We start from the raw sequence: 14,892 nt of genomic DNA, 5'->3' as shown, positions 1-14,892 counted from the left end.
TAGAGGTTTTTGTTTCAAGTCTCTCTGACCTTCCTAGTGGGAGTTACAGGCAGTCTAGTTTTTTTTTTCCTAGGGGGCGCTAGAGCGCAATTTTGAGTTTTGTGGTTCGTTTTTTTTAAAAAAAGGCAATTTTCGCAGGTCCTGATGTGTGGGTCAAATATGGTGAGTTTTGAAGCATGTTAAGTGGGACAAATTACAGTTTAATGTGGTGGCATATTATTATTATTATTATCTTTATAGTCTTTGGTATGACTCGGCCGGGGTTTGAACTCACGACCTACTCATCTCAGGGCGGACACTCTAACCACTAGAACTAGAAAATGCAATTGCGGTAGCAATTTCATGAGAATGCTCAACAGCCAAAGCCGAATTGAAATGCTAACAGTTAGCATACTGGCCAGATAGCGTCATGTAACCAAATATATGAGCGAAATAGGCTAAAAAAAGCTAGCACGGTAACAGTAATATGCTAACTATGAGCAAAATCAGCTAAAAAAAGCTAGCAAGGTAACAGTAATATGTTAACTATGAGCAAAATAGGCTAAAAAAAAAGCTAGCACAGTAACAGTAACATGATAACTATGAGCAAAATCAGCTAAAAAAAGGTAGCAAGGTAACAGTAATATGTTAACTATGAGCAAAATAGGCTAAAAAAGGTTGCACAGTAACAGTAATATGCTAACTGTGAGCAAAACAGCTAAAAAAGCTAGCAAGGTAACAGTAATATTTTAACTATGAGCAAAATAGGCTAAAAAAAGCTAGCAAGGTAAAAGTAATATGTTAACTATGAGCAAAATAGGCTAAAAAAAGCTAGCAAAGTAACAGTAATATGCTAACTATGAGCAAAATCGGCTAAAAAAGCTAGCAAGGTAACAGTAATATGCTAACTATGAGCGAAATAGGCTAAAAAAAGCTAGCACAGTAACAGTAATATGCTAACTATGAGCAAAATCAGCTAAAAAAAGCTAGCAAGGTAACAGTAATATGTTAACTATGAGCAAAATAGGCTTAAAAAAGCTAGCACAGTAACAGTAATATGCTAAATGTTAGAGTTAGTAGATGTAATGACAGATGTTAGAGTTAGTAGATGTAATGACAGATGTTAGAGTTAGTAGATGTAATGACAGATGTTAGAGTTAGTAGATGTAATGACAGATGTTAGAGTTAGTAGATGTAATGACAGATGTTAGAGTTAGTAGATGTAATGACAGATGTTAGAGTTAGTAGATGTAATGACAGATGTTAGAGTTAGTAGATGTAATGACAGATGTTAGAGTTAGTAGATGTAATGACAGATGTTAGAGTTAGTAGATGTAATGACAGATGTTAGAGTTAGTAGATGTAATGCCAGATGTTAGAGTTAGTAGATGTAACGACAGATGTTAGAGTTAGTAGATGTAACGACAGATGTCACCAATGAGGGAACAGAGAGTTCAGACAGAGGAGACATCGAATTAGTGAGACTGCAAACTAGATTTGTATTGATCCTCTCAGCCACACTCAAGTGTCCCCAACAACATCTACATCTACATTATTCTACATCTACATTATTTTACATCTACATTATTCAACATCTAGATGTTGAATAATGTTTTTAAAGTTGATGTAGAGTCTGGAAAGAATGTGCTCTTGGAAGACTCCACAAAGTGTCTCCAAGAAGTTCCTGCTGGGTCCAAATAGAATACAACTAGAGTGGTTTATTTTTCAACATTTGATAAAAGTGCTTCATCTCAGCTCAAATAAGAACAAACAGTGAGGTTAGTGTGAAATATTCTTATTGTTCTATTCACAGTAAGGGTTCTATTCACAGTAAGGTTAGTGTGTTCTATTCACAGTAAGGTTGGTGTGTTCTATTCACAGTAAGGGTTCTATTCACAGTAAGGTTAGTGTGTTCTATTCACAGTAAGGGTTCTATTCACAGTAAGGTAAGTGTGTTGTGTTCACAGTAAGGTTAGTGTGTTCTATTCGCAGTAAGGCTAGTGTGTTCTATTCACAGTAAGGTTAGTGTGTTCTATTCACAGTAAGGTTAGTGTGTTCTATTCGCAGTAAGGTTAGTGTGTTCTATTCACAGTAAGGTTAGTGTGTTCTATTCACAGTAAGGTTAGTGTGTTCAATTCACAGTAAGGTTATTGTTCTATTTGCAGTAAGGTTAGTGTTCTATTCACAGTAAGGTATGTGTGTTCTATTCACAGTAAGGTTAGTGTGTTGTGTTCACAGTAAGGTAAGTGTGTTCTATTCACAGTAAGGTTAGTGAGTTCTATTCACAGTAAGGTTAGTGTGTTCTATTCACAGTAAGGTTAGTGTGTTCTATTCACAGTAAGGTTATTGTTCTATTCACAGTAAGGGTTCTATTCACAGTAAGGTAAGTGTGTTCTATTCACAGTAAGGTTAGTGTGTTCTATTCACAGTAAGGTAAGTGTGTTGTGTTCACAGTAAGGTTAAGTGTGTTGTGTTCACAGTAAGGTAAGTGTGTTGTGTTCATGGAGTGCAGGTAAAGTTAGTGTTTGAGAGGCTCTGCAATAACTTTGATAAAAGTGGTTTCAAGACAACTTCAAAATGTGTTCTGTGTTGTATTTCTATTTTAGTCCATGAAATATTTGTCATTTTAGTTGAGGAATTCATTAGATGACTAAAACTAAAATAAATATTTGCCAAAAGACTGACAAAAACAACATTTACCACTGCTTTATTTGGGGGGATGCCCAGTAGCAGTGCTCTAGCGAGCAGAATCTAAGAAATGTGACTCCACTATAAACATCCTTAGTCCAAGACAGTCCTAGTACTAATCATTCCAGACTAGAGTTTATAGTGACTCAGGACTCACTGGTTCTTGTCTGCTCTAACTCCTTCTCTGATCTCCAGCAGCAGTCAAAAAGGAAAACAGGTAAAGTGTTATTAACTGCAACAGATCAGGGGCCTTGTGTAACCACAGTCAAAATAGATCTGGGTTCGAATCCGGAGAAGTACAATTCAAATTCAGATGTGTTCACACGCACAACTCCATTCACATTAGTAACCCACGGTGGTGAAAGGAATGGAGTTTCCCGTCACTCCAGGAAGACGAGAAGAACATTTGGGTGACAGACGAACTCACCGAGGCCTTGCGAAGGCGGTCGGTCTTCCCAAAGAAGTAGGTGTCTTCGAAGGACGACGTGCTTCCTCGCAGCTTCTCCGACAAGTTCCGGTAGAGGCGCTTGGCGGCATTGGGGGAGGCTGGCCCACCCGGGCACTTCTTGGCTTGGGACAACTGCAGGTTCTGCATCTGCTGGGTCATTACAGCCGGGAGGTGTCTGACGGGGAGAAGACAGGATGTTTATATACAGTATGTGTGGACATATGTATATACAGGTAAAAGCCAGTAAATTAGAATATTTTGAAAAACTTGATTTATTTCAGTAATTGCATTCAAAAGGTGTAACTTGTACATTATATTTATTCATTGCACACAGACTGATGCATTCAAATGTTTATTCCATTTAATTTTGATGATTTGAAGTGGCAACAAATGAAAATCCAAAATTCCGTGTGTCACAAAATTAGAATATTAGTTAAGGCTAATACAAAAAAGGGATTTTTAGAAATGTTGGCCAACTGAAAAGTATGAAAATGGAAAATATGAGCATGTACAATACTCAATACTTGGTTGGAGCTCCTTTTGCCTCAATTACTGCGTTAATGCGGCGTGGCATGGAGTCGATGAGTTTCTGGCACTGCTCAGGTGTTATGAGAGCCCAGGTTGCTCTGATAGTGGCCTTCAACTCTTCTGCGTTTTTGGGTCTGGCATTCTGCATCTTCCTTTTCACAATACCCTACAGATTTTCTATGGGGCTAAGGTCAGGGGAGTTGGCGGGCCAATTTAGAACAGAAATACCATGGTCCGTAAACCAGGCACGGGTAGATTTTGCGCTGTGTGCAGGCGCCAAGTCCTGTTGGAACTTGAAATCTCCATCTCCATAGAGCAGGTCAGCAGCAGGAAGCATGAAGTGCTCTAAAACTTGCTGGTAGACGGCTGCGTTGACCCTGGATCTCAGGAAACAGAGTGGACCGACACCAGCAGATGACATGGCACCCCAAACCATCACTGATGGTGGAAACTTTACACTAGACTTCAGGCAACGTGGATCCTGTGCCTCTCCTGTCTTCCTCCAGACTCTGGGACCTCGATTTCCAAAGGAAATGCAAAATTTGCTTTCGTCAGAAAACATGACTTTGGACCACTCAGCAGCAGTCCAGCTCTTTTTTTCCTTAGCCCAGGTGAGACGCTTTTCGCGCTGTTTCTTGGTCAACAGTGGCTTGACACGAGGTATGCGGCAGTTGAAACCCATGTCTTTCAAGCGTCTCTTGGTGGTGGATCTTGAAGCACTGACTCCAGCAGCTGTCCACTCCTTCTGAATCTCCCCCACATTTTTGAATGTTTTTTTTTTTCACAATCTTGACCAGGGCGCGGTGATCCCTATCGCTTGTACACTTTTTCTGACCACAGTTTTTCCTTCCCTTTGCCTCTCCATTAATGTGTTTGGACACAGAGCTCTGAGAACAGCCAGCCTCTTCAGCAATAACCTTTTGTGTCTTTCCCTCCTTGTGCAATGTGTCGATGGTTGCCTTTTGGACAGCTGTCAAATCTGAAGTCTTCCCCATGTTTGTGTAGGCTTCAGAACTGGACTGAGAGACCATTTAAAGCCCTTTGCAGGTGTTTTGAGTTAATCAGCTGATTAGTTTGTGGCACCAGGTGTCTTCAAAATTTAACCCTTACACAATATTCTAATTTTGTGACACACGGAATTTTGGATTTTCATTTGTTGCCACTTCAAATCATCAAAATTAAATGAAATAAACATTTGAATGCATCAGTCTGTGTGCAATGAATAAATATAATGTACAAGTTACACCTTTTGAATGCAATTACTGAAATAAATCAAGTTTTTCAAAATATTCTAATTTACTTGCTTTTACCTGTATATATATATATATATATGTATATCAGTGACGTGCGGTGAGGTTGATGGCTGGTGAGGCACTGACTTCATCACAGTCAGATTTACAAACATATGAACCCTAAAGAGTATCTTATTCACCATTTGATTGGCAGCAGTTAACGGGTTATGTTTAAAAGCTCATACCAGCATTCTTCCCTGCTTGGCACTCAGCATCAAGGCTTGGAATTGGGGGTTAAATCACCAAAAATTATTCCCGGGCGCGGCCACCGCTGCTGCCCACTGCTCCCCTCACCTCCCAGGGGGTGATCAAGGGGATGGGTCAAATGCAGACGACAAATTTCATTACACCTAGTGTGTGTGTGACAATCATTGCTACTTTAACTTAACTTTACACATACAAACTGTAGCACACAAAAAAGCACATTTAATAAAAAAAAACGTTATTATGGTCTTACCTTTACTTATAAATGAAGTCCATGCGCCGCAACTAAAGCCCTCACTTAAACTTTCCACGTGCAAGATTGAATCTATTTAAAAAAGTGTAACCGAGGGTTTATAAATGTCGTATGAAACTACAAAATAACAAACACGGAGGCTCCAGTTTACACGAGGACCACTTTATTTACCTTCTTTCAAAAACTTCCGCTCCACCCCGTGTCATCACTTCCGCTCTTAGCGCCTTCAAAATAAGAGCTCAAGGCATATACTGTATAACAGCGCATAACAGGAACTTAACATCACAAAGAGGAAAGCTCATAAAAATAGGTTACAAAAGTTATTTCATAAGAAGCCAAAAAGTGCAAAAACAATAATGTTCGTGTTGGAGGAGTTGTGAATTAGGTACACCTGCAGTCTGCAGGTGTACCTAATGTTGTGGCCCTGCAGTCATTCACAACTCCTCCAACACCAACATTATTGTTTTTTGCACTTTTTGGCTTCTTATGAAATAACTTTTTTAAATAGATTCAATCTTGCACGTGGAAAGTTTAAGTGTTGGCTTTAGTTGATATAACAATTCTATGGCGGGGGTGCAGGAGGCGGGGCTACTGCGAGCCTCAGCCAGTGCGTCTTTTGCAGCCGTTTTATGATCGCTCAGCACAAGAAATACGTTACACACATACAGTTGTTGACAAAATACACTGTACATTATATACCTCAGCTAACTAAACTATGGAAATGTATAATTTAATTCATATAGCAATACGGTCTCACTGCACAGCAGGCCAGCAGTTAGCCGAGTCATTGCGCAATCCATGTTGAGGCACTGAGTGACGTGCCTCAACTGGCTGCTGTTCACCGCACCGTCTCTTCTCAGTATTTGAACGGCAAATGTGAAAATTCAGCGATTTTGAATGAAAATAATCTAAAACTGGTGAAGTTAAATGGAAAATAACTTTATAGTATAATCACTGGATACATATAACAATTTAATTTTTTTTTTTTCTTTTTACATTTTTTTTCTTTCCATGATGGCAGGTGAGGCCCCGTCTCACCTGCCTCTAGTGACTGCACGTCACTGGTGTGGACATATGTGGACATATGTATATATGTATGTATATGTGTGGACATATGTGGACATTAGAGATGCGCGGTTTGCGGGCACAACCGCGGAGTCCGCGGATTATCCGCGGATCGGGCGGATGAAATTAAAAAAAATTAGATTTTATCCGCGGGTCGGGTCGGGTCGGGTCGGGCGGTTGAAATAAAAAAAAAAAAGATTTTAAATAGATTCAGGCGGGTGGCAGTTAAACCAATTGGTAAATATATATACATAGTTAAATGTTGTTACCCACATACGAAAAACGAGCAGGCACCTGCAGCATATGCCACAACAGAAGAAGAAAAAAAGAAGAGATGGACACTTTTACGGAGCGGAGAAGGGACGCCTTGCCGGGGTCCGGGACCGAGGCCCCTTCCCCCGAGAGGGCCCCACCGGGAGCCGTAGCTGAGGCGATCCGCGAGAAGGGCCCGACGCACGTCCAGGGTAACCACCGCGCCCACCGCACCGACACCCCGCCTCGTCCGCCTTCGCCGCGGCTGGCGTCACGCTGCGCCCGCGCAGCTTACCTGCCCGCCACCCCCGTTGCCGGGGGGCGCGTAACAGGGGTCACTCCGCGCGCAGTGCGCTCACGAAAGGGGTGGGGCTCACCCTGGTTGATATAGACAGCAGCTAGGACGGTGGCCATGGAAGTCGGAACCCGCTAAGGAGTGTGTAACAACCCACCTGCCGAATCAACTAGCCCTGAAAATGGATGGCGCTGGAGCGTCGGGCCCATATACCCGGCCGTCGCCGGCAGCGAGACGCGCTTGGAGGTGCGCTCAGCGCGGCTCCCATATGATTGCGCACTGGTGTGCGTCTGGGTCGTGACAGCGTGGCACGCGAATGTCTGTGCTGCATTGGATCAGTCTCCTTTCTTTAACAGGCAAAAGCTTTATAACCTCACTAATGCCTTGCATCGTCTATATTAGATATATAACAACGGGCGGGTGCGGTTCTGATCAAATGTTACATCGGGTGGATGGCGGATGGTTGACGACTTTCTGATGCGGTTGCGGATGAAATAATTGCCTATCCGCGCATCTCTAGTGGACATATATATAATGCATTGCAGGGGATTTAAATGGGTGTCGTTTTAAATGATGTGTTGTGCATGGACATTTTTTTATAATACTCACAAAGTTCAGTGAGCAGTTTGTGTTGTGTGTTCTCGATGGATGGTATTTATTTATTTATATGTCCTCTCTTGGTCTGGTTCTCCTTTATTTATGTTCTTTTACGTGTGGAGACTCCTGTGGCTACAGGTGGTTACATGGTCACGGAGTGAAATACAGAAAGATCCGAGGCCACCTGAACTCATCACTTTGAATTCCAGGCTGTTTCTATCGGACACTGTTTTATAAACTCATTAGCTTTTATTTGTTTTACCTATTGTGTGTTTTTATGTTGATGTTGTGAGTCATTTGAGCTTGTAACTATAGTGTGTGACTACTGTTTGTTCTTTGTACACTTTTCTGCTGACACAATGAGTATTACCTGCTTGAATAAAATAAAAGAAAACGTGTCACTTTTTGTGTTTATTTGCACCATGAGTGGGAAAAGTTGTTTGGATTGGGTCATATATGGGAATGCTGTGCTGTGTACACATCCAAGTACAGTTCATGGTCATTGAACTGAATTACTCAATTGCAGCAATTTTACTGTCGGATATTCCAAATGAGGTTGGAGGCCCCCAGGGGCCAGATCCTTACTAAAGTGGTGACGTCTTGCTGATTGCTACGTGTGGCATGCATGAACATCCCCAGACTTTGTCTACCAGAGGTGGGACCAAGTCATTGTTTTGCAAGTCACAAGTAAGTCTCAAGTCTTTGCCCTCAAGTCCGAGTCAAGTCCCGAGTCAAGACAGGCAAGCCCCGAGTCAAGTCCAAAGTCAAGACTGGAAAGTCTCAAGTCAAGTCCTAAGTCCTGCATTTTGAGTTTCGAGTCCTTTCAAGTCCTTTTAACCACAGACTAATATATTAACACAGATTGTGTATGCTTTTCAAACGCTGTATTTATTTATTAAAACAAGTGCATTTTAAATTGCAGGAAAGAAAATTGTGCTGACATTGCACTTTATAATATCACTATTAACCAGTCATTTTAAACATTAACTCATTCCTTTGCAGAACAAACACATTGAAAAATAAAGTGCAAATGTACTTATTTGTACAAAAGTGTTAACATTGAAAAAACATGACATATACGTGAACATAACAAAAAAGTTGTACTTTTTATATGTCAGGGCCCTATGCTGCATTGCATTTGCAAAAGACCAAATTAGCCAAGAGTCTGTCAGTCATTTGTGCACGATGGGGGCGTAGTATGATGCCACCATGGCTGAAAACTCGCTCCACTGGAGCACTGGAGGCAGGCACTGCCAAGACTCTCATGGCCACTCGGAACAGTGAAGGAAGAGTCTTCATGTTCAATGCCCAGAACAAAAGGGGGGAGAGAGTTGTTTTGGGTTGGTGCACTACTTGTAAGTGTATCTTGTGTTTTTTATGTTGATTTAATTTAAAAAAAAAAAAAAAAATAAATAAATAAATTCTTGTGCGGCCCGATACCAATCGATCCACGGACCAGTACCGGGCCGCGGCCCGGTGGTTGGGGACCACTGAGGTAAACAACCAACATGTATGTCAGAAAGCTAGCTAAAACGGTACACATATTCATAATATAGTATACATTTTAACTGACCTTTATTTGACTATTTTTGTCTTTTTTTAGGTGGCTAAAATACGCGGTGCTGCTGACCGCCGTCTAACGTTACGTGTGATATATTGACTAACGTAACCCTGCTTAAAAGAAATCACTGAACAAAAAGTATGAATAAGGTAGTGAACTGCAACAGATTCCCATGTTTGCAATAACGTTAGCAGTGAGTTTACAGCCTCTCTGATTTAACTACACAGCAAATAAAAGTCACGTTACTTAGCCAATAAACGTTATCTTACATTCAAAACTTACCGTTCTTTGTGCAACTTCAAATGCCGGACGAAGTTGGAAGTTGTTGCCTCTCCATCAGTCATTTTCGAACCGCATGTGTTGCATACTGCAAACCGTTTTGTGTTGACCACCTCGTAATTTTTACACCCAAACGAAATTATTTTAGGTATCATTTTTTGTTCACTGGCGTGTGGTTTGGACATGTCTTCTTCGTTGGTTGTCCTGCAATTTGATTGGATGAATGCTGTGTGATGAAAACAAAGTAGATCTAATTTGATTGGCTGTTGTACTGAGAGCACACCAGCTGACACACGCAACGCTGATAGACAAGTACACGATGAAAAATACGGAGCGCTCCCGAATAACTTTTTCATCTTTGGGTTTTGGGGGAAAGTAGCAAGTCATGTCAAGTCATGTCAATTCAAAAGGCTCAAGTCCAAGTGAAGTCACAAGTCATTGATGTTAAAGTCTAAGTCGAGTTGCAAGTCTTTTTACATTTTGTCAAGTCGAGTCTAAAGTCATCAAATTCATGACTCGAGTCTGACTCGAGTCCAAGTCATGTGACTCGAGTCCACACCTCTGTTGTCTACTACAGAGGACGTCTCAGACATGACGGCTAGTTTCCCTGGCAGGCGCGTGAGGAGAGTTTCCCCGCGCACGACTCCGTCAACATCTCGTCCGTGGATGAGAACACACCTGCGGGGTCCGGGATTAAAAAGGGGCGCTCCGGCTGATTGTTCCGCAGGACGCCGCTCTGCCGACAAACCGGAGCTGATTGGCTCGTCGCGTTAATGACTCCTCGTTAGAGTCGACACTTAAAGGTCTCTTTATTGAATTGGCTAGAATGCTAATGATGATTAATCATTCCTTTTAATTCAAATTCCCAGGCCTCGTTAAAAAACAAGGTCCTAACAAATAGGGCGTCCTAGTTTATGTACAGCAGGTGGACCACCTTCTTATGCTTCAAAGTCTCAGGCCACGTCCAGTTAAACCACCGCTGCCCGTAACCATGGCAACAACCGGGATGCTGGCGCACTAATGTTTGAACTAGCAAGTAATAATCTTGAAGCGAAGGGACAAAGCACAGTCAATAATAAAATATGTGGACACTGTTCTTGAACAGGCCATGATAGGATTTGTGTTTCCTTCCTTGTGGCCCACATTAGTCTTTTTCAACCTTTTTTGAGCCAAGGCACATTTGTTGCGTTGAAAAAAAGCGGAGGCACACCACCAGCAGAAATCATTAAAAAATGAAACTCAGTTGACAGTAAAATGTCGTTGGATATGACTTTAAAGCATAACCACTACAGGTAAAAGCCAGTAAATTAGAATATTTGGGCACCGCGTTGGTGACCCCTGCCCTAGTATATACAATAATATAAACCAAGTCATCGTATTTCATTTAGGATTATTTCATATCTTCATTTAAATAAAAATATATTTTTATCTTTTTTAGATACAGTCAATAAATAATGTGAACATGTATCATAACATGGAAATCTAAGAGAACGTGTTCTAAAAGGGTTCTTCTACAAGGGCTGAGGTTCTAACTGGAACCATTTGCTTCTGAAAAACCCTTTCCCAAAGAAAGGGTTTTTCAAGGGTTCTTGGTAACGCTAATGGTTCCAGTAAGAACCATTTTGATCCAGAGAACCCTTTAAAACCCCTTTTCTGAATAATTGGTTTTAAAAGGGTTCTCACTAACACTAAGGGTTCCAGTAAGAACTATTTTGATCCAGAGAACCGTTTTTGGAAGAAAGAGTTCTTCAGGGATTGTTGAAAGCATGGGTAAGATCCTGTGTCACCAGGGACATACTGCCTGATAACATTTGCCAATAATGGTGCCTATCTTTAAATAAATGTTTTTCTCATTCAAATGTTTTGAATGTTTGTTCAATGTCAACATGATAAATGACCACAAAAACTGATCTGTAGAATACAATATGGTTCTTTATAGAACCCTCAGAAGACAAGACGGTTATCGGTGAAAACCTTTGAAAAGGGATGTTTTTAGAACCCCCTGTGTCAGGTCTAGATGAAACCCTTGAAACATGAAAGAGTTCTTTGTGGAACTCCCTGTGTGGGTTCTAGATGAAACCCTTGAAACCTGAAAGGGTTCTTAGTGGAACTCCCTGCATGGGTTCTAGATGAAACCCTTGACAAACGAAAGGGTTCTTAGTGGAACTCCCTGTGTGGGTTCTAGATGAAACCCTTGAAATACAAAAGGGTTCTTAGTGGAACTCCCTGCGTGGGTTCTAGTTGAAAGTCTTGAAATACAAAAGGGTTCTTAGTGGAACTCCCTGTGTGGGTTCTAGATGAAACCCTTGAAATACGAAAGGGTTCTTAGTGGAACTCCCTGCGTGGGTTCTAGTTGAATGTCTTGAAATACAAAAGGGTTCTTAGTGGAACTCCCTGTGTGGGTTCTAGATGAAACCCTTGAAATACAAAAGGGTTCTTAGTGGAACTCCCTGCGTGGGTTCTAGTTGAAAGTCTTCAAATACAAAAGGGTTCTTAGTGGAACTCCCTGTGTGGGTTCTAGATGAAACCCTTGAAATACGAAAGGGTTCTTAGTGGAACTCCCTGTGTGGGTTCTAGATGAAACCCTTGAAACATGAAAGGGTTCTTAGTGGAACTCCCTGCATGGGTTCTGGATGAAACCCTTGACAAACGAAAGGGTTCTTAGTGGAACTCCCTGTGTGGGTTCTAGATGAAACCCTTGAAATAAAAAAGGGTTCTTAGTGGAACTCCCTGCGTGGGTTCTAGTTGAAAGTCTTCAAATACAAAAGGGTTCTTAGTGGAACTCCCTGTGTGGGTTCTAGATGAAACCCTTGAAATACGAAAGGGTTCTTAGTGGAACTCCCTGTGTGGGTTCTAGATGAAACCCTTGAAACATGAAAGGGTTCTTAGTGGAACTCCCTGCATGGGTTCTTTGTAGAACCTCTCATGGGGGGTTCTGGGTGGAACCTTACACACACAGTTCTAGGTAGAACCCTCCAAAAGGGTTCCAGGTGGAACCTTTGTAAAAAGGTTCTACCTGGAGCCAAAAAGGGTTCTCCTATGAGGACGAGCCGAAGAACCTTATATGGTTCTACTTAGCACTTTTATTTCTAAGAGTGTAGACAGCACCGACACTCAACATCAACACATCATTTGCAGACTACAATTACTGCTTTGCAAAAAATATTTTGAACCCAAATAAGTGAAATGACATACAGGTAAAAGCCAGTAAATTAGAATATTTTGAAAAACTTGATTTATTTCAGTAATTGCATTCAAAAGGTGTAACTTGTACATTATATTTATTCATTGCACACAGACTGATGCATTCAAATGTTTATTTCATTTAATTTTGATGATTTGAAGTGGCAACAAATGAAAATCCAAAATTCCGTGTGTCACAAAATTAGAATATTGTGTAAGGGTTCAATTTTGAAGACACCTGGTGCCACAAACTAATCAGCTGATTAACTCAAAACACCTGCAAAGGGCTTTAAATGGTCTCTCAGTCCAGTTCTGAAGCCTACACAAACATGGGGAAGACTTCAGATTTGACAGCTGTCCAAAAGGCAACCATCGACACATTGCACAAGGAGGGAAAGACACAAAAGGTTATTGCTGAAGAGGCTGGCTGTTCTCAGAGCTCTGTGTCCAAACACATTAATGGAGAGGCAAAGGGAAGGAAAAACTGTGGTCAGAAAAAGTGTACAAGCGATAGGGATCACCGCGCCCTGGTCAAGATTGTGAAAAAAAACCCATTCAAAAATGTGGGGGAGATTCAGAAGGAGTGGACAGCTGCTGGAGTCAGTGCTTCAAGATCCACCACCAAGAGACGCTTGAAAGACATGGGTTTCAACTGCCGCATACCTCGTGTCAAGCCACTGTTGACCAAGAAACAGCGCGAAAAGCGTCTCACCTGGGCTAAGGAAAAAAAAGAGCTGGACTGCTGCTGAGTGGTCCAAAGTCATGTTTTCTGACGAAAGCAAATTTTGCATTTCCTTTGGAAATCGAGGTCCCAGAGTCTGGAGGAAGACAGGAGAGGCACAGGATCCACGTTGCCTGAAGTCTAGTGTAAAGTTTCCACCATCAGTGATGGTTTGGGGTGCCATGTCATCTGCTGGTGTCGGTCCACTCTGTTTCCTGAGATCCAGGGTCAACGCAGCCGTCTACCAGCAAGTTTTAGAGCACTTCATGCTTCCTGCTGCTGACCTGCTCTATGGAGATGGAGATTTCAAGTTCCAACAGGACTTGGCGCCCTCACACAGCGCAAAATCTACCCATGCCTGGTTTACGGACCATGGTATTTCTGTTCTAAATCGGCCCGTCAACTCCCCTGACCTTAGCCCCATAGAAAATCTGTGGGGTATTGTGAAAAGGAAGATGCAGAATGCCAGACCCAAAAACGCAGAAGAGTTGAAGGCCACTATCAGAGCAACCTGGGCTCTCATAACACCTGAGCAGTGCCAGAAACTCATCGACTCCATGCCACGCCGCATTAACGCAGTAATTGAGGCAAAAGGAGCTCCAACCAAGTATTGAGTATTGTACATGCTCATATTTTTCATTTTCATACTTTTCAGTTGGCCAACATTTCTAAAAATCCCTTTTTTGTATTAGCCTTAAGTAATATTCTAATTTTGTGACACACGGAATTTTGGATTTTCATTTGTTGCCACTTCAAATCATCAAAATTAAATGAAATAAACATTTGAATGCATCAGTCTGTGTGCAATGAATAAATATAATGTACAAGTTACACCTTTTGAATGCAATTACTGAAATAAATCAAGTTTTTCAAAATATTCTAATTTACTGGCTTTTACCTGTATAGCTCTTGTCTCAAAGTAGGTGTACTGTCACCACCTGTCACATCACACCCTGACTTATTTGGACTTTTTTTTGCTGTTTTCCTGTGTGTAGTGTTTTACTTCTTGTCTTGCGCTCCTATTTTGGTGGCTTTTTCTCTTTTTTTTGGTATTTTCCTGTAGCAGTTTCATGTCTTCCTTTGAGCGATATTTACCGCATCTACTTTCAATCCAATCCAATCCACTTTATTTTTTATAGCACATTTAAACAACAAAATGTTTCCAAAGTGCTGCACAACAATATTAAACACAATTAAAACAATATAAAATAAATATGATTAAAAACAATCTTTGTTTTAGCAATCAAGAATATTTCAGTTGTTTTTATCCTTCTTTGTGGGGACATTGTTGATTGTCATGTCATGTTCGGATGTACATTGTGGACGCCGTCTTTGCTCCACAGTAAGTCTTTGCTGTCGTCCAGCATTCTGTTTTTATTTACTTTGTAGCCAGTTCAGTTTTAGTTTGGTTCTGCATAGCCTTCCCTAAGCTTCAATGCCTTTTCTTAAAGGCACTCACCTTTTGTTAATTTTTGGTTTAAGCATTAGACACCTTTTTACCTGTTTCCGACATCTACAAAGCAATTAGCTAGCGGCTGCCACCTACT

The 14,892-nt window shown here is 41.2% G+C and overlaps 1 protein-coding gene across 1 annotated transcript in view; it reads right to left on the bottom strand.

The window, feature by feature from the left end:
* ankfn1a (ankyrin repeat and fibronectin type III domain containing 1a) overlaps positions 1 to 14,892 on the bottom strand; it is a 54,220-nt gene that overhangs the window by 33,377 nt on the left and 5,951 nt on the right. The window contains exon 2 of the mRNA XM_061926681.2: positions 3,095 to 3,290. Coding sequence (XP_061782665.2) covers positions 3,095 to 3,274 — 180 coding nt within the window. The 5' untranslated portion in view covers positions 3,275 to 3,290. The remainder of the gene's footprint in view (positions 1 to 3,094; positions 3,291 to 14,892) is intronic.

Source organism: Nerophis lumbriciformis, linkage group LG32 (genome assembly GCF_033978685.3).
Source record: "Nerophis lumbriciformis linkage group LG32, RoL_Nlum_v2.1, whole genome shotgun sequence".
Lineage (NCBI taxonomy): Eukaryota > Metazoa > Chordata > Actinopteri > Syngnathiformes > Syngnathidae > Nerophis > Nerophis lumbriciformis.
This window is presented reverse-complemented; position numbering and strand designations above follow the sequence as displayed.